Source organism: Leptinotarsa decemlineata, unplaced genomic scaffold, assembly GCF_025532065.1.
Source record: "Leptinotarsa decemlineata unplaced genomic scaffold, Ldec_3_MD MMD2_tig00026307_RagTag_RagTag, whole genome shotgun sequence".
In the NCBI taxonomy this organism is placed as follows: domain Eukaryota; kingdom Metazoa; phylum Arthropoda; class Insecta; order Coleoptera; family Chrysomelidae; genus Leptinotarsa; species Leptinotarsa decemlineata.
In genome coordinates, this window is record NW_027412681.1 from 4000955 (window position 1) to 4025333 (window position 24379).

The 24379-nt window shown below is 36.6% G+C and overlaps 2 protein-coding genes across 2 annotated transcripts in view; one reads left to right on the forward strand and one right to left on the reverse strand.

The window, feature by feature from the left end:
* Window positions 1-260: 260 nt before the first annotated feature.
* LOC111510635 (uncharacterized) lies at window positions 261-2640 on the forward strand. Its single transcript, XM_023166562.2, has one exon. It carries the CDS (start codon window positions 392-394, stop codon window positions 1556-1558), a length of 1167 nt encoding a protein of 388 aa, XP_023022330.2. The 5' UTR covers window positions 261-391; the 3' UTR covers window positions 1559-2640.
* LOC111510634 (uncharacterized) overlaps window positions 2509-24379 on the reverse strand; it is a 44845-nt gene continuing 22974 nt past the window's right edge. Inside the window, exons 3-8 of the mRNA XM_074181058.1 lie at window positions 13850-14091; window positions 10355-10727; window positions 8110-8610; window positions 6247-6473; window positions 5481-5741; window positions 2509-4202 (exon numbers count right to left, since the gene is read on the reverse strand). Coding sequence (XP_074037159.1) covers window positions 3832-4202; window positions 5481-5741; window positions 6247-6473; window positions 8110-8610; window positions 10355-10727; window positions 13850-14091 — 1975 coding nt within the window. The 3' untranslated portion in view covers window positions 2509-3831. The remainder of the gene's footprint in view (window positions 4203-5480; window positions 5742-6246; window positions 6474-8109; window positions 8611-10354; window positions 10728-13849; window positions 14092-24379) is intronic.

Here is a 24379-nt window from a genome sequence, read left to right on the forward strand (position 1 = left end):
AGGAAAGAAATATACTGGAATGCACTAGATTTATCAATGGAAAATGTCTGATTTTCAGTGACGTCATATTATGATCTGGCCATTGAAAAAAGAACATTGACTGCAACTATTAAAAAGAGATGAAGATATTCACATTTTGGCAATCACGTTACTCATACACTTAATGTCAGATCAACTCACGATGTTTTACGTGTTGCATATCTCCATTATAAGCATTTTGAGATTTGATTCGTCACATGGTGCTGTGACGCAGTAGCCAAAACGTGTGATCCTCAAGTGAAATATATGTGAAAGTGACGTCACGGCTAGTCCATATTTACATTGTCTATCCTAATTTTTGAAAATCAAAATAATATAAACAAATCCCGATGAAGGATTTATTAAGGAAAACATGAAGAAATATCATCAGTTAGTTCTACTTATCGTATCAGCTATAAGTTTATCCCTATTCTTGGTATACCGTCACGAATATAACCGTTTGCACTACGTCCTGGAAGTTTTCAACTTTTTCGGACAGCCATGTAACTTCTCCGAACTGCAAAAGGCTGACTTCGTGGTAGAACAACATGACTGGGGTCCTCAACCCATATGGCAGGAGGTAGATAACAGCTACGTCTACTCTGCCTTTTTGAGAGGAACCAAGGATGTGAAAGCCATTGCCATATCTAACGATGCAAAGAGTGTTCCCAGGAATTGCTTTCTATGGTTCGAAGATAAAAAGAAGCCAAGCCCAGGAAAGTTCAAGTTCTCGAAGATGGCTACCGATGCAGCCTACAACTTTTTTTGCTCTGGATCAAATCCAGAATCTACCCCCTTTGCAGTGTCCTTTGGCAACAGGCCAGGCAGAGAGAGCGACTTGAAAAAAATCCTGCTGACGGACACTTCAACTAGTGAATTGCGTAAAAATGTGACTGTGTGTGTTTCTCCCAGTACGTTCACCAAGAAAAAGTTTATTGAGTTTATTAGTTTCCACAAAGTCATAGGCGTTGATTCTTTCATATTTTATGAAAGCGACATCCCTCATAGGCTTTCTAAGCTGATAAAGAATCTGTCACAAAGACTTGAAGTGCAAGTGGCTTTCTTGCCATGGAATTATCCAAAGCGGGATGCTAGCTCAGCCAGGACAATAGTTGAAAGTGATTGTTTATTGCGGACTTCCCGACAGTCTAAATACGTAATAACACTGGAAATGAACGAGTATTTGCTACCGAAACAGTCCTTGCAGAGCCTGTTTGATGAAGTACCCAATGGCATACTCAAACTAGCTCTCCCTGTGAAAAAAATTTGCGTCAACAACTTGACCCCTGATAAGCCTATCACATTACAGAACTACGAAGCCATCAGCGACTCCAGCTATAATGTAGTGCGAAACCTGTTCAGAAACGATAATGACAGCCTTGTTGACTTGGGTGTAGTACAGGGCCAAGCTTCGATCCACAAGTACGTAAGGTGCAACTCTCTACTCTCCAAAACTATCACGGATTACAGTATGAATAAGTTCTCTACTGATCTAACAAGATCAACACTGGTTCAGCTGCTTTTACAGGGACAACTGTGATTGTTTTATGGACACATGAGAAGGATGTCTTGAAGAACATTGAAGATTACATTATTCTTTTTTGTTGAGAAATATTTGTTGACCTCAATCCGGACAGAGAAAAGATTTGTCGAGACTACTTCTGATGAAAAATACTTCATTGTTTCAGTTTCTGATGAGAGTTAAGGTTCCCAGTTTTGTATATATTGAACTACATTAATATCTGAATTACCTCAATTTCTCTCGAACCCTGAAAAGTGCATATCTGTTCAATTTTCCTTTGAATCTTTGAAATGTAGGTACTTATTTATAGGTTTGGTAGGCAGAATAGGAATCTCCGACGCAAAGTGAATAAAGGAAACACTTTTTCCACATAAGAACAAAAACAGCTCCTCCCAAATTGTGTTTCTGTTACCAAGTTAGCATCATCAGGAAATGATAATGACCGAGTGTTTGCATATAATTATTTTTTCTTGAAAAAAAATGCGTACTAATTTTCTTTTCAATCATTGAAAAGAAAATATCTGTATATAAATGAGAAACATTTGGAGGAAAACAATACAGCACTCTCAATGGAAAGACAAATTAGTATTATAGTAATTCAGTTAGTAGATTGAAATTTTTTCATTGACTCAGATAATGACAACCTGAGAAGTTATTGCAACTTTTCGAGTATTTTTTCTGTAAATTATTGAGGCTGTTTTTCCTGGCCCACCCTGTATATTTGTACAAAGCTGATTCATGTATGTCAAGATGGTCTGGTTACACTTCAAGATATTTGTTTCAATATCATCCGAGAGGAGGATGTTTTTACTGGACTTCTTGAAAATAATGTTAAGTTATAAAAACTTGTTAAGTATTTGCGCTTGGCAGTGAATGGGCTAAACTAGGATGAGAACATTGTGGAACGCCAAGAATAGCATGAGATAACTAGCTGGGCACTTTTTCGAAAGTGATAGATTCAAACGACAAAATTGTGAAAAAATTTATTATAAAACTAATAAAATATTTACATTCATGTATATATGTATAATATAGATATTGTATGTCCATACTTATAAAAATAAAGTATTTTTGTTCAAGTGGTAATATCTACAAGACTAGATTTTATTGTTTTATTGCATTAACATGTAAAATTTTCATGTGTATAGACTAACTGCATTGGTTTTTGTCTGATCAGTTTCTCTGATTCGAATACATTGTTTCATAGTGGAAAGTTTCGAATGACTTCACCATCTTCCACTGATCGACTAATTCACGTATGATAGTAAAGTGGTTCTCCTTACTGAGAAACTGTCATTATGTTGAAACATTGTTTCTCAAATGATTTTCTTTAAAAGTTTGTAACTTCTCGGCAACTCCCGTGAACAGCTCTCAAAAAATCCTGTTGTGACTAAATAGTCAACTTTTTCTCATCCCTACTGAGAACTTTCCATAAAGACGTATTCTGAGCAATTTCATGAAAAAATGGTAAAGCTGTGAATTTGAGGAGTTATAGAATCAAATAGCTTCGTAGTAATTCCCTCAAAGAAGACGAAACACACCCTCTGAGATACTACTACCGTAATTGAATAGCTTTTAAAAATGTTTACTTGAAAGAATAGCTTCCAAGTGATGGCCAACATTTGAATAGCCACGGAATTGAAAAGTTTACAATAAAATAAAAGGCAATTAAATAGCTTCCATCCAATGTCCAAGGTAATTGAGTAGCTGGCTTTCAACTTCTTTTTAGCAGTTATAACTTTTGTTGGGGTCAGGTATACTCTTGTGATGAACACAAAACTGCTGTGTAGTTTCGTATGAAGACAACTGACTTAGTTCAAGCCACTCAATGGCAGTTGAGTAACTTCTGAGCAAAGGGAGAGCATTGTATAGTTTCTGAATAATCACCTTAATATTTGAGAAGCTATTGAGTAATGTTCTTGACATTTGAGTAGTAGCTTAGTTTCACAAGATTTCTCTTAGAGAGTTAGTTGATAATTGAGTAGCATCCAAGAGGCCATGGATAATGGGTAATTATTAATATGACACGTATTAAATAGCTACTAGAACCACTTTTATAGTTAGGAATAGTTAAAAAACAGATGACTTTTAGGAGCGACAGAGATAATCGGGAGGCTTTGTACTAATTACATTGTAGCAATCTGTAAGTTACTCCGTGATGTTTATGGCATTACAATGGTCACTTTTTGTCAGACGATTCAATAGCTTCCAAATGTTTCGCACTTTCTGACAGATGTTTCTCTCAGCTTAACATTTGACATATTCTCGCTAACCACTCCCAGCCTGAATTCCTAATCGATATCTGAGGGAAACAACTGCCTCTCCCCCTCGTTCACGAATATCATCATCGCCCTATACAGCAAATAAGCGCCAAACATTTTTTTGTGCTTTTGCGGCCAGGTGGAAGCTATGCCGTAGAACTCTCCAGATTTGACATTGGAAATATTCTCCACTTTTAGAGCGCTGATCATGGCTGCCTCTCTGGTGTAAGCTTCGACGGGGATGATGTTTTGGAAGACGTGGAGGCAGATTACGCCGCCGTTGTTTTGCCAGACGTTGAGGATCTTTTGGAGTTTCTTGTTGTCGGAGGTGCGTTTGTTTTGCTTCCACAGGGTGACCGCTTCGTACAGGTGGGAGTAGGGCCTCGATCTTTTGCCTTTGCCTGGAAAGGAAATGATAATTATTATATTTGTCAGCAGAAATAGAGGTGAAATGAAAAAATTCTTCATCAGTTACAGTTGTTTTGGAATTATGTTCTGAATGATATACAGGCTTCACTAGAGTTTTTGTTATTATTTGTTATGAGAGCTCTAAGCCTCAGTGCTGAATCGCTACAAAAACTCTTAGTTTATCGAATTTATTTCAACATATTTCTATACATTAAACCATATAAAGCTGTGGCGCGTCAGTCATATTCTCAATACTCTGTGGAACTACCAGAACATATTTTAATAATTCTTCCATTATTAGAAAGCTGCATTATCCAGAAGCAACATCTTTGTTTAGTAGATGAACAAAGAGACTTCTGGCTCAAAATCCCATGTATTTTCTTATGGAGCTTAACTTTTTGCAATTTTTGGTTCAAACAGGAGTGGGGGACACGTGTGACGTCATCGTTTCGTACATTAATGCATGCCTTCTTCATTGCGAGTCGATGATGTCACACGTTTCCCCCACTCCTGTTTGAACCAAAAATTGCAAAAAGTTTAGCTCTATAAGAAAATACATGGGATTTTGAGCCCACTTTGTTCATCTACTTTCTTTATCCCGATATTCCCTCGGGTTCGGTTTCTACGCGGTGTATTATAGCGTTTTCCATTGGTAAAACTAGTGCACTCATGATTTAAGACATGTTTCAATATTAGTGCAGTTCCAATGGAATATAAATTTCAGCACATGTTACTCAACAACACTACTATGACAGAAAAGATAAAGATCTAATCTACAGGCTACTGGAATACAAAATACTATTGTTATTTTTTGATTACAGTTGAGTCGCGATAGTCCAACAGTTTACAGTCAGACACGCTCGGTAGTCCACAGTTGGACTATTTGAACATCCTTTCTTAGTGCGCATCTAAGACCTAAGACATCTAAGACCAAATTTTAGCTTAGGACTTACCAGTACGGAGAAACAGAGATGAATGCGTGAGTGCTAAGTGAGTGACTTTCGCATTAATAAGTATAGATTATCTAAAAGTATGCTGTTGATTGAGATAGATTTAAAAACAGTCTCTATGTTGTTAACTAAAATATTATCAATGCAGGAACTGGATATTGAAGGCATACTCGTTGGTTTATGGATAGATAATTTATACTGTAACAGTTGAAAATTAATTATACTTCAACGTACTTTTATGGAATTAGCACTGAAATCAATGTTGAAACTCATTTTCAGGAAAATTTTGATGGAATAATTATATAGTTTTGATCAACTCACCGACATAAAATATGGCAGACAAGAACGTCTCCCAGACTTCTTTTGGCTTCATACAATCCGCCCGACATGGTAAATTGCCGGTAAGCCTCGGGTCCAAAAGAAGATAAGTAAAGGAGGACTTGTTGACACCTTCTCTCCACTTTCTGGTCGGATCCGGATTAGAAAACTCCTTCGACACTGTTTCCTCTAGGCTTTTGTAGAGCTCCAGGTCGTCGGTCCAAGATGGATTCCTGATGGTCTTTTCTAGTTCCACGGAGTATACTGAGAACAAGGATGAAATTGTTTTTTGACATACGCGCAAGGAATTTTTAGGGTGACGATATAAAAAAATCATAGTGTTTACTGAGCCAAAGTTTGACAGAAGTTGGATGTCAGAAACAACAACCAAGGAAACTCCAAAGTACAGGGGTTATTTACAAAGGAATATGTAGCAAATATCGTTCTAGAAATGTTTCATGAAAGTTTATAACAGCCCTACTTTTTTTGAAGAATATTTTTCAATTTATTTTGTTTCTTTAATTTGTCGTTAAAAACTTGCCTCGGTTTGGGGGAATATCATTAATTATTGGGTCTCATTTATAGATCAATGTGTGGTCTTTAATACCTAATCAAAAGCAAAAAAGTTTTTAAAAGAATAGATAGAATAAAAATGCATTTTATTATACATTCTTATAAAAAATTACAAATATAGTTTTGGATTATACTAGTGCATGTTCAAAATTCAAAGCTTTATTATTATTTAAATATATTTCACCCATAAACTCACTTCTCTTTGAAAAGGTATGCTGAACATCTTGAACTAACAGGGGATTTTTCGTCAACTTGTACAGCTTCTTCAGATACACCCTCTTGGTAGTGACTGTGATAGGACCAGGATCATAACCGTGTAAGGTGAGTTCCCTTCTTAGAGTATCGGCGTCATATTGGAAAGTTTCCGGCAAAGACGACATTTTGGAAGAAAACGACGCGGTCTTTGTGCTACCATTACACTCACTGAAAATCAACCAAGGTCAAAATTTATTAATTGTATGATAAGATAAGATGATGCATTCTCAGATACATTTGTCGATAAAAAACAAATTAATTTCTATATATATTCTTATAGAGTATATTTGAAAAAACATAATTCTATATATATATATATATATATATATATATATATATATATATATATATATATATATATAAATATGAAAGTTATTGAGTGTCTTGATATAGAAACAGTGCTATGTCCGATATTAACTTCTGTTTCTATATCAAGACACTCAATAACTTTCATATTTGTATAATTTCCTGGACCCGGATGTCACGCAGGTAGCTATAGCTGCCTCCGTGGTGATTTTGATAGTTTTCTTGTGACCACGAGATCTATCAACTGTAACCACAAATGTGCGGTTGGCTCCTGTTGGTGTTTCCGTGCATTTTTATTTCTATCTTTTGGTAACCAAGTGTTGCCCATCCTTACACTTGGCTGCACCATACTGATGATGGGCCAAAAGCCCGAAACATGTGTCTATGGTTTGCCACTTTCATGAGTGCTATGTCCGATATTAACTTCTGTTTCTATATATATATATATATATATATATATATATATATATATATATATATGTGAAACCTACGATTTTGTAGGTACGTGTGGCAGATACCCGACCCGAGCCACAATAAACCCGCAAGGGTTTATTGTGGCTCACACCTATTCACACTCGGTCAAATAAACCCAGCTTCTTAACGAAGCCAATTAGCTTGTATTGTGAATGGTCTTTCAGGTCAGATGGCAAGAGTACGGCTCTGCCGAACTCTAAAAACCTGATTCGGTCCCCAGGCACAAAGTATATGCTCTGCTCCAAACAGAGGTGACACACACTGTCTTCCAACTGTCCGAGTCTCTGCATATGACGATTCAAATGACAGTGACCTGTAAGAAGGCCTGTTAGACATCGTAGTTCATCCCTACTGTAGTCCAACAACTGTTTGGTATCAAGCTTCAAAGTGAAATTAATTTAATTTGGTCGGGATGACCACCCATAGACCGGTTTCGTAGTAATAGCTCCTCGTCCGTGCCGGGTGGGTCATTTCAAATGGAGTGACCCGTCTAAAAATGTCGAACAAGCAAATCAATTCCACAAGCAAATCAAAACCAATTCCTAAACTCCGTCTTCAGTTGATTCAGTACGATGTACTACAGCGCCACCTGCAGACAATCATGACAAAAATATATCTTTATCAATCGATTTTATTATTAAAGGCTGATGAAATGATCAAATAAGCCAAGTTCGGCCACGAGATTCACAAGAATTTTTATAAACTTCAAAAATATGCCCGAAATTGTAAAATAAGTGCATGTGAACTTGGATACAGAGATGGATAGCAATTCAAATTTCCCTTCTAAACTCACTAATATAGTCTATCTCTCCGTTTTCTCTACTCAACTCTGTTTTGAAGATGGCAAAAACATTTTCAGATTTTTTTCTGGTTCAATAAGTAAACCGTCCGGGATTTATCACTATCACACATCATGTTGTGCGTGGTTTCAAATCATTCTAGGTTTAAGGAACCACAACTAAACTATCACTTAGATCTCCCACATCTTAAACTCTCCAAAACCCCTCAATCCGCCCCTGCTTACCTCGGCGCCTTCAACAACCTTCTCTCATACAGTACGATACCCTCCTCCATATCCTCGTACTTGTAGACCTCCGAAACGCTCATGAAACTCAGGTCCGTACTGGCCGCGTCATCAGACTTTTTGCTCCCATCTTCGATGCTCTTAGTGAGATCCTCGGTGATTTCGAAAACGTTTCTGTTCAACGCACTATTGGAGGTGCATGTCAAGTAGTCGCTGCTCGTGGAATTCTTCTTCTCACCGCTGACGGAACCGAAAATTCCCGAAGAAGCCGAATCGGTAACGCTGTGCGGTAGCGCCACGTGGTCGGCTTTGCAGGAGCTGGGAGTGCACTCTTTGGAGTTGGAGAGGGTCACGATTCCGCTTTCACTGGAGATGACTTCGGTTTTGGGTTCTGGCGGTGTTTTGGAAACGTCGTTCGGGGATAACTCATCGGGCGTGAAGCTTAGCTTTCTGGCGGGATTTCCTTTCATGGGGGTGCTGGTGTTTAACTTTACGGGCACTCTGCGGATAGACAGATATGTTTATTGTCCGAAGATTATACAAGGTGCGGCAAAAGTTAGTTAAATGAATTACATATCAATAAAAACAAACAATGACGGGATACCAAAACTTGGTTTATAATCTGAAAAAGTTAGAAATTTATAGAAAAACATACAAACAACTACATTTCAAGTTCAGTGTTAACTACCTTCATCAATACATTCGTGGCATCGCTTATATACGGTAGAAATTAATTTCTATCAAGGAAGCTACCGTATGGGCGAAAAATGACAAGAAATAAAAAAAAAAGTTTGAGTCTCGGGACGTCTGACAGAAGTAATAACTTGAACTAATCTAAGTTGAACTTTTCAATATTGAAATTGTTCAACTTGAGAAAAGCTTAGGTTACTTCTTAAATTTTATGTTATTACACAAACATATATATTACGTTTACGATTACTTAATATTTTGTATTTATTGTAAAACTCAATAATTGTAAACAATATATATATTCAAAACAGCATTGAATCTTTAAATTTACTTTCAATACAAAAACACGCAAAAGCTACCCACAGGTAGAAATTTCCAAAAAAATCTTTACAATTTAAAGTTGGCAACAACTTTTATCACTATAACCACTGACATATGTCATGTCAACTGTCTGTCAATCCTAACCAATAGAAACGATTTGTGAAATTTCGACATATGACATTATACTCATTCAAAACAATTTTAAACTGTAACGTATTTCGTCAAACTGAACGTTTTATCTTCCTGTTTGTTCTTTTATACGGTTAGAACGCCTTAGTGCAGGTATTTGTCATTCTCCTGTCATCCGGATGTCTCTTTAAATATGCCTGTATTTGGTTTACATTAGGTAATATCCTTTGTGTTGGAATTTCTCTAGTTTCACTTTTTCTGGGAAAGTGTATTGTGTAGAATATTGAATGCTAGGTCTTGTTGTGTTTTGATTTGTATTTGTTCTTCGATAAGTGAATTATGACTATTGAATTTATAGTTGTTTAGGTTTTCCCAGATGTCCATACGGTTTCCTTTTTCGACTTGTTTTATGAGTTTGATGTTTTGATGATGTAGGGGAAAGTTATGTTTGTTTTGTATGGCGTGTGTTGCAAGTAGAGGACAAATACCTGCACTAAGGCGTTCTAACCGTATAAAAGAACAAATAAGAAGATAAAACGTTCAGTTTGTGTAGAACCAAGAAGATGATAGCACAGCCTGCTATCGAAAGCGCTCGCATATAATAAGTAGAAGTTATTAAAGCTTCAAATCCTTTTTGTAAACAAATATGTGTGTGTGAATTTTAAATTATTAAACTAACCTTCCGTTGGGAGATTCTATAATGTTCCGAGGATCATTTATGCTTGTTTCATTAAATTTTGTACAATCACTTTCAAAAGCGGCGATAGTTTTACGTTATATGCTCACTGTCAACAGTATATGTCGACCGCACTCTGAACACTGAGTCAAGCGAAGAGAAGCGAGAGAAGATGCCAGATATACTGGCGCCGTTATGAGTTACGTTACCAAGCGGTTTACCCTCCCATGAGAAGCTATCACTTCAATTATTGTGAAAATTGTGTAATAATTATCAAGGATAGAAAAATTATACATTCTGCTCGAGAGAAATTATTAATTCTCGCCATTTTCATGTGTAACAAACACATTTATCGCTCGTTGAATACTATTCCGTTATTGAATGAAGTGTTATACGACTCTCTATGTATTAATAAAATGTTGTATCTACCTGTCAGTTCGTTCACGACACCCACTGCCGTCTTTGCTGATCTTGCGTTTCTTCCTGTAGGCTTTCCTGAAAGTTATGTCCTGCGGGGTTATCTTCCTGGCGCTGGGGTTATCCGATTCGTCCACAGAGCTTTCGAAGGAGAAAAAGCTCTGGTCCTCGGATTCGCTAGTGCCCGCAGTAGCAGGAACTTTGATGAAGGTTTTCCCCCCAATGTCGTCGACGTGCTTGCTGAACCAGTTCATGACGTATTCGTTAGTGTCGGACTGGGGTAGGTTTTGCAAATTGGGGATGCTTTTTTCTTTCTTAATACTGCCGGTAACTTCGAGCAATTTGTACTCGCCTTCAGTACTGCCATTGTTTACGATTACTTTATCTGTGAAAGGGGAGATAGAACCACATTCACTTAATTGAAAATACAAAGTAACTGTTTATGAGAATTGAAAACCAACCAGTACTGTGTGTGGGCATACAGGCTGATTCACGGTGGATGGCACATTAGACGTTTCTGGTGAACCAGACAACGGATCACTTTGAAAATTTAATGGAGGGCATATTCGGACATTCTCTAGCCAACTAAAATATTTTCGACAATGCGGTGTTGCCGCTTCTATTAGAAAGCAGCAACTTTGATTTTTCAAATGGAACACTCTGTATATAATATTATTTTTGGAATCTCCAACAATTGCCCGACAACTTTTCTTGATATTTCCCTATACCTATCTGTTACCGTTTTCGAAATAAAAATTAATTTCAATTTTTTTCTTCGAAAATCATGACTTCTAAAAATGCCGATATCTTTTAGTTAAGAAGTACTATGATATCGAAATTTGGTTTTTAGTTAGGTGATACTTGGACACTTCCCACACGTCAGCCTAATCTCCGTTACTTCAACACAGGGTGGTAAAAAATACAGTTTTTTCGTTTGCTTAAAAAAGTTGCTGAAATTTGCTTTCTTTCTATGTATATCATACCTATACCTAACTAGTCAAGTTTCGGATTTATGAACATTTATTTGTGAAAATGTCCCTTCAGAATGGTATTTCCATTCGGTATTTGGTAAGCAGGCCATGATTACTATTTGACAGTAGCGTTGTGACATTCTCCTAATAATATCGACATTTTCGTCACTTCAGAAGTTGCAAATACCTTCAAAACGATGGAACAAAACTATTCAAACGAAGTTCTTATGAATTTGTTTATTATTTTTGGACAGTGTGACAAAATTATCAGCAGAACATGTAGAAAGTTCAATGAAATGTATCCGAATCTACCGCCAATAAACCTCAAGAAATTTATACGAATTCAGAACTATTTCAATATGTTTGGATAAATTTTAAAAAAGCACCAAGAAACTTGAAATTGGAAATATTGATATGAATAATTATAAAAAAGTAAAACAATCATGTGGAATATTTCAAAATATGTTCGAATCGCTGGCCGTTCACTTCCAAGCACTTTAAAATGCGGGTGTTGACTGCTTTCGTGGTGGCAGATCTGATTTCATTGGGATCCAAATCTTCAAATGTTTGGGCAATCCTTTCTAACAATTCATCTCTCGAACGCACGGGTATTTTGTAAACTTTTTCTTTAAACATTCCTCACAAATAAAAATCTAATAGATTACGATCGGGTGATCTCGCTGGCCAATTCCATGGTCCCAAGCGCCTCATCCACCGATCGTCAAATAGTCTATCCAGTTCTGCGCTCACTTCTCTTGTGCAATGTGCAGGAGCTCCGTCTAGTTGGTACCAACAGTTTCGATAATCTTCGAGTGGCAGATTATCCACGAAACTGTCTACAGTATTCTCCAAAATATTCAGGTAGCTTCTGGATGTTAATGACTCCTCGTATATCACGTACCTCAATTAGTTGTCCATCAACATGCAGAAGACATTAAAACTAAATTTTTCTTGAAATCCGGCTTCTTTTGTGACATGAGGATTTTCACTGGACCAATAATGACGATTTTTTCTATTGAAAATCCCTTCTCTCGAAAATTTCGATTCATCAGTCCAAATAATTTTATTTAAAAAAGTGGATCTTCTTGAATGCGTGTCAACAACATTTCACAAAATTCTACTCTCTGTTGAGGATCTTGAGGCTTCATTGCTTGAATTTTGGTGAATTTATAATCATGCATTTTATGTCTTCGCAAGATTGTTTGAACCGATGAATATTTTATACCCAAATCTTCTTCAGCACTTCTTATCGATGACTCGGGAAATGCGTGAAAATATGCTAAGACATTAATCTGGTTGTCTTCGAAAGTTACGGGTCGAGGCAAGTTTCTTGGTGCTTTTAAAGTTGATCCAAATGCATTGAAATTGTTCTGAATTCGTATAAATTTCTTGAGGTTCATTGGCGGTAGATTCGGATACATTTCATTGAACTTTCTACATGTTCTGCTGATAATTTTGTCACACTGTCCAAAAATAATAAACAAATTCATAAGAACTTCGTTTGAATAGTTTTGTTCCATCGTTTTGAAGGTATTTGCAACTTCTGAAGTGACGAAAATGTCGATATTATTAGGAGAATGTCACAACGCTACTGTCAAATAGTAATCATGGCCTGCTTACCAAATACCGAATGGAAATACCATTCTGAAGGGACATTTTCACAAATAAATGTTCATAAGTCCGAAACTTGACTAGTTAGGTATAGGTATGATATACATAGAAAGAAAGCAAATTTCAGCAGCTTTCCGAATTTTCAATAATATACAGGGTGTTCTATTTAAAATAATCAAATTTCAGCAACTTTTTCAAGCAAACGAAAAAACTGTATTTTTTTACCATCCTGTATTGAAGTAACGGAGATTAGGCTGACGTGTGGGAAGTGTCCAAATATCACCTAACTCCAAACCAAATTTCGATATCATAGTACTTCTTAACTAAAAGATATCGGCATTTTTAGAAGTCATGATTTTCGAAGAAAAACATTGAAATTCATTTTTATTTCGAAAACGGTAACAGATAGGTATAGGGAAATATCAAGAAAAGTTGTCGGGCAGTTGTTGGAGATTCCAAAAATAATATTATATACAGAGTGTTCCATTTGAAAAATCAAAGTTGCTACTGCTTTCTAATAGAAGCGGCAACACCGCATTGTCGAAAATATTTTAGTTGGCTAGAGAATGTCCGAATATGCCCTCCATTAAATTTTCAAAGTGATCCGTTGTCTGGTTCACCAGAAACGTCTAATGTGCCATCCACCGTGAATCAGCCTGTATAATCAACATTGAAAGATACACAGAAAACAGTTAATGTTTTTGTAGCTTAAAAATCTTTCTAATCAACTGAAAGTAATAAATTAATAAATATGTAACAAGTGCCATTTTTTTTATTGTCACTTAATGACAATTCATTTTCTAGCAACTTAATCGTTTTTCAATTTGACAACATTGCCTGCGATTTCTCAAAGTTCAACGTCGAACAGTTCAATTTGTTGAAATTTTGTCATCCTCAATCTTTCACAGACTTTTTTTCAACTCACCTAATTCTATTTTACAAATACAGTCTTCTTTCTCTCTTTGAATGAAATGCGTCTTGTTGACAAAATGTGATTTGAGTAGCTCGAGACAATCAACAAAATTCTCTTTCTTCGCGTAGTGGAAGGGGGTCATGTAGTTGCTGTCTCGAGCTTCGGGGTCACCTCCGCAGCTGAGGAGGAGCTGCAGAACCTCCAAACGTCCCCATGCGGCTGCTATGTGAACAGGAGTCAAGCCATCGTCAGATCTGAGAAAAAAAAACACTTGTATCATTACGCCGCAGGGAAAATAAGTTATTCAAGAGGGTAAACATTCACGGCATGACATTGTTGTGTCAAGGTTTTCATGTCGGACGTTTCATTTACGACTGCGGTACACATTATCAATGAGGCAACACTCGAAGTTCTCTAATTGACTTCAAAGTAGGTACTGTGAGGACAGTACCGAAATGGGAATGAAGGGTTCTTAAATTCATCGATTGATGCGATGGATTCATCTATTGGTCCATTAGAGACGTTAGCGCTTTTTTATTGGTTGAAGTAATGATTAAAACACGAGAAGATTAATTGCTGCTTTTCTAGATATCGAAGGTGCATTAAATAATGTCTCCACGGAGTCACTTATAGACGCACTGGGAAACAGAGGAGTACCAGCTGTCGTGTGTCGATGGATAAAAGCCAGCCTGTAAAGAAGGATGATATACCCCACTCTAGGAGAGGCTACCATACAGGTAAGAACAGAGAAGGAGGCGTACTATCGCCATTGCTATGGGCAACCCTAGTAGGCGATCTCGTCAGGAAGCTATCTGAAGAAGGCATATATTGCCTGGGATATGCTGACGATCCGGTGATAGTCACAAAAGGGAAATTTGCAGGCGTTATCTCGGAGCAAAGAACCTTGCACATCGTCGGCAGATGGTGCAAGCATGAGAACCTCTCAGTGAATGACCAAAAAACCACTGTCGTCGTGTTCACAAGAAAAAGAGTGATGCAAGGACTGAAACCACCAATACTCAATGAAGTGGAGATCCCTTTGGCCACGGAAGTCAAATACTTAGGCGTGACCTTCGACCACAGGCTCACGTGGAACCTCCACATCCAAAACACAGCACATAAGGCCAGAATGACCCTGGGAATCTGCAGAAGAATATGCGGGAAAAACTGGGGACTGAACCCAAAAATGACACTCTGGTTATATAAAAGGGTAGTGAGACCTATGATAACATACGGTGTAATGACTTGGTGAACAAGAACAAAGCAATCGGGTACGGGTAGGCTATTAGGCGGCATACAAAGGTTGGCCAGAACCCTTCTGCGTGGTAGCGAAAGCATGTATAAAGTGAAGGCGTGGATGCAATCCGAATCGATAGAGTGGTGGAATATGCTCCCAGGAATGAGGCAGGCGAAATATTCTATAAAGAAACCATCGCCCAGATTCACGGAAGACCTGCTAATACCCAACCGTAATGCAAGGCGCAAATTGAGACACGTATAGCACGTGTAAGGTGACGCAGCACATCACGTGCTGCCAGATGAAAAAAAAAACAAATAGCGTAAATATTTTTAATGAAAATAACAGAATTACATTCGAACAATTCAACTAACAATGAAGCAAAAAATTTTATTGAACGTAACTAATAACTAATTATTGAAATGTTTCGATTCAGTGCAACAATTGATTCTAGTAGCCTCTACTAATCCACCACGTATTTCGATACATGTGTCGTAGCGCTTACGAATGTTTCTGATTACGTTCCTTAGTTCTTGAGGGCTAATATCTGCACATACCTGTTGAATTCTTGCACAAAGTTCATTTCTATCTCTTGAGCGGGTTTTGTAAACCTTTTGTATGAGAAGTTCCCAGACAAAAAAGTCCAAAACTGTGAGGTCTGGAGATATGGGTGGCCACTCTATAAACGGACTACCACGGCCTATCTATAGGTTTGGAAAATGTTCGTTAAGCCATAATGAGGCTTAATGAACTGGCATAATGAACTGAACACCCATCTAACTGGACAATTAAATTTGATCGTTCATTGATTGGCAGCTCGTGAATAGCATCCCAAAACTCTGTGTTTAAAAATTCTAGAAACCTCTGCGCATTAATGTTTTCCTCAAAAAAGAAAGGACCAATAATTCGTTCGTTCAATATCCCACATCAGACGTTGATTTTTTGGGAATACTGGCTTTTACAGTTTATTACCCATTTAGGATTATCCGCTGCCCAATAGCGACAATTCTGTGATGACACTACTCCATTTGTAGTGAAAGTGGCTTCGTCGGTATATAAAATATTTTTTAGAAAATTTCTATTGTTTAAATATTCCCCTTGGGCCCATAAACAATATTCCAGGCGTCTTGTTTCGTCGCCTTCTTGAAGTGTGTGTAAAAATTTTGCCTTGAAAGGTTTAATATTCTTCGCCTTGAGACATCTCCAAATAGTTTCTCGTGGAATATTCAAATCTAAAGTGGCATTCCTTATACTGGCATTAGGATTATTTCCGAAATAATCTAAAATGATTTGATCATTCCTGTTTCGTCTTTGTACAGGATAACTTTATAACATCATTTTTGATACTGCACCAGTTTCATTGAATATTTTATTTATTTTATTTACCGTACCGCAGCTAATACGAGGACGATCTGGATGTCTCTCATTAAATACTCTACAAACCCCTCTAGCACTTCTAACGTCATCTCCCGAAAGGCGTACAATTTCAATTTTCTCTCTTACGCTCAATCTTGCAGCCATGACACAAAATAATTCGAAGAACTGTAAGGTCAATATTGTTGACAATAGTACACTTAAATCTTTCACAAGTGTCAAACTGTAATATCATTTCCATGGCAACTAAGATTTAAATTGAAATATTAGGTCTTAGTTTTAGTTAATTTGCATGAAAACTTGAATGTAATTCCGTTATTTTCATTAAAAATATTTACGCTATTTGTTTTTTTTTCATCTGGCGGCACTTTATTGTTGAAATCATAAAAAAAATATTCTCATGGTTGATATAGGGTGTTTTTTGTAACTGTTAGCTGTGTGAGTTTTCGAATTTTTGAGTTGTCATAACTTTGTTAACAATGAATATTTTTTCATGAAATTTTGGTCACACCTGTTTAGAGGCACTCTGAATCTAGTGGCGTAGTGATTTTTTCAATAAAAAAATCGCTAATAAAAAATCTCGATTTTCGACTAAGAAAAAATATCGTAGTATGCCCTGAAACTTTAATAAACATTTCAAATTTTGTCCCAAGGTAGACCTTTTAGTACTTGACATTTCAAAAAAAAATTATTAAAATCGGTTCACAACTTCAAATTTTAGGGGGGTGTCTCCATTAAAAATGGGTCACACTGTAGATCACCGCACAACCCATACGTGTCGTGTCTTGATTTCAACTGCGTCCTAATTTGCGGATCCCCACGCAGTGTCCCTCGTGTCAGGTCACGTCACACGTGCTATACGTGTCTCAATTTGCGCCTTACCTAAGGTGGGTCTACTAACAGAACATAGCCGGCTCAGGAAACATATGAACAATATGGGTCTGAAAAAAGAAACTCAATGCAGGTTTTGTCAAGAAGAGGAAGAAACCCCATTGCATGTGCTCTGTGAATGCGAAGCGATAGCAAGGCTGAGACACGCAAGATGCGGGAAAGAGAAACCAGAGGCTGCCAGCAATACGAAGGGGTTATTGTCAAGGCTATGGACTCTCATCAAAGAGATCAAGCTAGACAATGAGCTCTAACAACAAAGGAGCATCACAATAGATCTGAAAAGGTCGGAGTGAATCATGCCATGGGCTAGCTCCCCGACAATCTAATCTAATTGCCATCTTCCTTTCTTTGGAAGATCCCTACATTTTTGTATGGAGATGAAGAAGGAGAAAGCCAAAACCATTATTTAATAATTTTGAGTTATTTTTCTTTTCAACTTGGTTAAATATTACTTTTTTGAATGTATAGGGTCTTACAACAGGGACTTTCGAACTCTGACAATTGATAACGGCCATCTTGTTAAAGCTACATCTATCAAATTAGTTGTTAATGAATCAGTCTGTTTTGCCAGATCACCAAAGTCGGATATAGCATTCAACAACACGTGCAAATGATGAAATTGTATCAACAAAATCGGTGTTCGGTTCGGACAATGTACCGCGCGCTTCGCTCATTTTACGGTCGCCTCAATCGTCCTACCGAGAGGACTATGGTAGTCGATTTCACGTCGGTCACAAGAACTCGGCTTTTCGCATGCCACAACTTGGCCAATTTTGCGTCGTGACTTGAGCCTGCACCTGTACAAAATTCAACTGACCCAGGAACTGAAGGTAAACGACCATAGACAACGACGTGTGTTCGCTGAATGAGCTCTGGAGCAGACGACAACTGACTCTAATTTTCATTGAAAAATCATCTTTACCAATGAAGCCCATTTCTGGATGAACGGGTACGTGAACAAACAAAATTGTCGAATTTGGGACGATACCAATCCACATGAGATCTAAAAGCGTCCAATGTATCCCAAAAAAGTTACTTTTTAGTGTGGATTTTTGGCAGGCAGCGTCATCGGTCCATATTTCTTTGAGAACGACGTTGGCCAGGGCATCACTGTCAACGGCGAGCACTACAGGTCGATGATTATCAACTTCCTTCGGTCTGAATTGGATGATCTGGACACCAACGACATGTGGTTTCAACAGGATGGTGCTACATGCCACACAGCTCATGCCACATTTGATATTCTGCGATTTTAGGACATGCTCATCTCACGTGGAGGTGATGTAAACTGGCCACCAAGATCGTGCGATTTGACCCCGTTAGACTTTTTCTTGTGGGGTTTTCTTAAGTCGCAGATGTGAGCGGATAAGTCACAAACAACAGCGGTCCTCAAAACCAACATAATTCATGCCATCGGACAAACTCAGCCTGATTTATGCGATAGAGTCATGGAAAATAGGACGTTTCGGATGCGTTCCATCCAGAGAAGCTGTGACACATTTGAACGATGTTATATTCCACACATAATGGCATCAATGGGTCTTTCAAGCGAATAAAAACTTTCGATGATATCTCACACATACTTTGTTTTATTCAAATTCAAAGATAGGAAGCGTTTAATGAAATACCCTGTATATATTTTTGTGGAGTCCAGCATCTATAACATACTGATTTTTAAAGATACGTGAAATTATGTGACAGTAAACGATTCGAAATTCAAAAGTAATATTGCCTCCTTAATTTTAGATATGTTAGATCTGGTGAACGAGCTGGCCAAGGCTAGAAGTAATACTGCTATATCAATCAAACCCCCAATTGAAACTAGGGATGTCATGTCGTGTGAAACTTGCATTTTTGTAGATATAGTGAGTGAATCAACACGCTTCGAGCGACAGGAGTACAAAGTGCAAATTCGAATTCGTACTGATGGTCTCGACAGTGGTAGAGTTCATCTGGCGCCCGATAAAACAAATATAATTTATGAGAAAAATCAGACGATATTTATATTTATGTGCTAAAAAAGTCATTATTGTTATCTAATCACGCTGCATTTGAGTAAATACGCGATCGGATCCTGTTCGAACCGCTACGATCGATTATTTGTTAATGAATAGTGCGGTTCCGTTTTATAGAGTACAGAGATAACGTTTGAAAAATTATGACACAGATTGAGCAAAGTTATTAGTAGCCAATAAATGCATCAATTATATGCATATATAACTTAATTGGGATTCCTAGAAGTTACAAAGATTATGCGAGGGAGTTATAAGTAATTTTATCTAGCAATATTCGTGGAATTGGGTTGCAGAAAAATTGATGAATGTTAATTCTAGGTGAATAGGTAGAAGTGAAGAAAGTAATTGGAACACAACATTAATTCCAGATCGGGTTATTGATAATAATAATCGTTTTCATTTCTCAGAAAAATTTTTCACAAAAATTGTATTTTTCATATTTGTGACAATCAACTAAAAAACAGGAGAAAAGGGCGGAGCTCATTTCATTAGGAGACTGATTAACTTATTCTGTGCTGCAATGGATGTCTAATCAGGCGACAGACAACCTTCTTTGAGGATGACATACGATAAGTGCCTTAATAATAGTGGGAACTAGGTTGAAAAATGGGCTTTCACATGGGCTTTTAATGTTTACTTGCTGTTTATTATTGAACCTCAGAAGTAAAGTCGTAATTTAGGATATTCTGTGCTCCCATATTGCAAAGTTATCCAAAATGTAATTCATATTATAGTCATAGAGAAAGTTTAATCTACAATAAGTGTAATGTATCGAAATATCAGCCTGTTTACGAACAATCGCTAATAATCAATAACAGCGCAACTCGATATGCAGATTCCTAGGAACCTGCGCGTATAGTCGAAGTAAACGATATTGTGCACTCATAAAGTTGGCGGCACTCTCAAAGGCCAAAAAAACCAATACATAGAAATGAACCAGCAGCGAACTAGTCCACGTGTAGTGTAGATTTGTCGGTTCGTATTGGATAATTTTTACTAACCGAGTTTTATGATTGGCTTAAGAGCCATAAAATTGAAGTCATGTTACGGTGACGAATAGAAATCGGGGAATATAGGGATGGTTATCGCCGTCGTGTTCAGTACAGGAACTGATCGCAATTTCAGTGCTGAAATTCGATATTGGTGCAGTTATAATGACTTGAAATTTTTGTTATCTGTTTAAAGTGTGGCGTTCTTGGACAATAACTAATAGTAATAACGAGTGTGATAACCTCGCAGACTTTTTCCAGTGCAGTGATTCTAATAGCGATGTTGAACCAAGCGAAAAAGAGATACCAGTGAATATGATTCGGATGCATTTGAACATAGAGAGTACGCTTCAATGTATATAAGAATCTACATCTCAAGTTTGGTTTCGAGGAAAACAAACTATTACAAGCAACATCAGATTGGAACGAAACTCCTTTCTCAACTGTACGTAAAATAGTCAAAAACAAACCTTATGAACGCAAGACGCGATGTGATACAGGATTACCAAATCCTTTAGTTGTTAATCTAATAAAATCATTGAAAAAAACAATAGACGACTATTACAAAAGCAATGAGATTTCTACAACTGAAATCATAAGGAAAAAATTGAATACTTTCGGCAATAACGTGAGCTATAATGACAACACTCTTCAGAATTCGATAAAGAAACTAGGATTGAGATTTAAAATAATAAACAAACGTCAAGCAGTTGCGGAAAGCCCTCTTATTGTTCCGTATATCACACATATTATAAATCTCTGCCCGATGCATGGTGTCGTCCCGTTAGTTTGGAAGAAGGCTGTAGTAAAGGTTCTATTCAAAAATCAACAACCTGCAGAATACAAAGATAAGCATTTTACCTATTTTTTCTAAGAATCTTGAAAGGAGTATTGAAGTACAAATGAGAGAGCATTTGACTAATTTCTCATTACTGACCATTGTTCAATCTGGCTTCCGAAAAGGTCATAGCTGCACTACTGCCTTACTTAATATTGTAGATGATATAATTACTTCTATCGATAAAGGTCAATGTACAATTTTAGTCCTTTTAGACTTCAGTAGAGCATTTGACACTATAAATACGAACTTGCTATACTTAACATTTTGGGCTATATAGGTTTTTCTGATATGGCAACCTTTCTTTTACGAAATTATTTAAGTGAGAGGGAGCAGTGTGTAGAAATTGAAATGGTCCAATCTGAATATTTGACACTGAAATCAGGGGTACCTCAGGGCTCTATCCTGGGCCCGTTGCTTTTTTTCTATATACACTATCAATTTGATCAAATCTCTGGAGTTATGTAAGATTCACGTCTATGCAGATGACACCCAAATTTATTACAGTTTTCCTCCCCCACTGGTGGATAATGCCTGTGAAATTATTAATCAGGAATTAGCGACCTTCATTGATTCAGCTTCTGATCACTGCTTATTGATCAATTCTACTAAATCAAAATTATTGTTGTTTGGTTCTGCATATAATCGTGCTAAAACGTTAAAATCAAAGATAATTTATTAACTGTAGTAAATGAAGCCAAAAATTTAGGAGTTATATTAGACTCAGATCTAAGATTCGAAAAACATATCAATAAGTTAATTCAACGTGCATATAGCTCATTAAAATTGATTTATGGGAACCGGCAATTTTTCCAAGAAGTGTTAAAATAAAATTATGTGAAACATTAGTTTTGTCAAACTTTAATTATGCGGATTCGTTATATGGTCCAAATCTGACTTCTGTTTACAGAAAAAAAATCCAGAAAGTACAAAACTCTTGTTTAAGATTGATAAACGGCATAAAAAAGTTTCAGAGAATATCACACAAATTGCTTGAAATCGGATAGTTGGATATGGAACTTAGAAGAATTCACCATGCACCATTAATTATATCATCAAATTATCCTAACAAAAAATCCTATATATCTCTATAGAAAAATAACATTTAGAACGGATGTGCACAACTTGAATTTGAGATTCGGAGGTTCGTTATCTCCACCGGCATTTAAAACGGAAACATTCAGACGTTCCTAAATCGCAACTCCGTTCCTAAATCCTTGCAAAATCTTAGTATTACAAGTTTTAAGTCAAATTCTAAAAATTTCCTACTTTAAAAATAAAAGTCAGTTTTATCATAACGTGCTCTCCTGTGTTCCATTGTAACCTAACTATAGCTATTAATGTAATTTATGTATTCTATATATATTGTCTATATTCACTACCTAATTATTATTATTATTATTATTGAGGAAAAATCTGCTATATAGAGTTAAGTGGAAGAACACTGAAGTAAGTGATTGTTTCATTGGAGAAAATGAACTTTGCTCTTTATTTTCCAAATTTTTTTAAAAAAATATATTTTTTTTAATATAGATGCACTGTATGTGGAAAATAATAAAGGCGTATTATTATTATTATTGTTAATAGTGGAATTGCGTAACAAATAATTAGAAAAAATAACTAAAGAAAGACAAGAACAACGGCAAATTTTCTATTTGGACGAAACTTGGTATGACACGACACAGTTACGAAAGGGTGGATCGATGGTTCGAGAATGTGTACGCCTAACATGCATGCAAACAAAGGATCGCGACTAATCATTTTGCATTGCGGCAGTTGACGTTGCATTGAGTCTTGTTTTTGATCCGAAGATATATGAATTTACATAAAACGGTTAGAATAATACTTCATAGCGCGAAACATTACAGATAAAAATATTAAACGTGCTGTTGTACCATGCAGTTTAGCCGAAGAAGCCTATCAGCTGCTAGTTGATCTGTCGAAACCGGATAAACCGGAAAATAGTGGTTATGATGTTATCCTGAAACACCTTGACGACTATTATAATAAAATACGGGTTGTGTGGATGAAGAGAGCTAAATATTACTCAGGACATAAACTAGAAAATGATCGGTGCAAGATTGGACAGTAGGACTAAAAAAATTGGCTAGCAACTGTCAATTTGGAACACAGACACAAAACTGACAAATATATTTATAGCAACTTCATGCAGTCATTGTGATTCACTGTGATTCTGGCGTTGAATCTGATCATTATCATGCATTGGTCAAAGACGAAACGGACTGGTTTAAGTTTGACGATAGTCGTGTCACAAAATATTCTGGCAATATCTTTAATTTATTGGAGCCTCTGGAGACACCCTACGTTTTATTCTATGAAAGAGAGGACATTGGCAGATCAAGATCTTCTGATGATGTGATGCTGCAGGTTTTGACGGGTTTTCCTGCAGCTGAAAAAGCAAATGCGCCACTGGAATCAATCGAGTCGCCCCGGAGCGCCAATTAATTTTTGTTGTTGTTTCATAATTTCCTAATTTGTAATACTTTCTTTTTTATAAGTTTCTGTAATTGAAAATACCTATGTAATGAAGGAAAAGTGAAAAATAGCTTATTGGAACTGAAAGTTGATGCAAATTTCAGTGAGGCTATGGAAACAAAGAGTCTAGAACGGAAACGGAGGTGAAAAAAGAACCAGCGTTGGGGGAAGATGCAAGCGTAAACCGTATCGGAAACAGTTCGAGGAATGATCACCGGCAGAATGTAAGAACCTTCTGGTCAGAAAATCAAAACAGTTATTCTTCATGGCGAGAATATACTGCAAAGTTATTTTTATTTTTTGTTAACACCGAAAATTACTCAAAATTATACAGTATTACAACAAGAACCTAATATTCAATATTATCAAATCACAAAACATCAAAATAAAATTAGTATTTTGGAACAAACTCATTGATTTTCTGGAGATTATTTTGGAGAATTATTTTAGACAAGAAAATCTCCAGAAAATAAATGAGTTTGTTCCGAAATAACTATTTCATTTTGATATTTTGTTTTGATATTATTGAATATTAAGTTCTCGTTACAATACTGTATAATTTTCATAACCTTTCGGTGTTAACAAAAAATTAAAATAACTTTGCACCAAAAACTTTGAAAATTATTTTACTCTTCAAAAAAATTGACCGTGGTTAACACCATAGTTATATAATTCGTAATATTACAGGCTTTTGAAATGAAC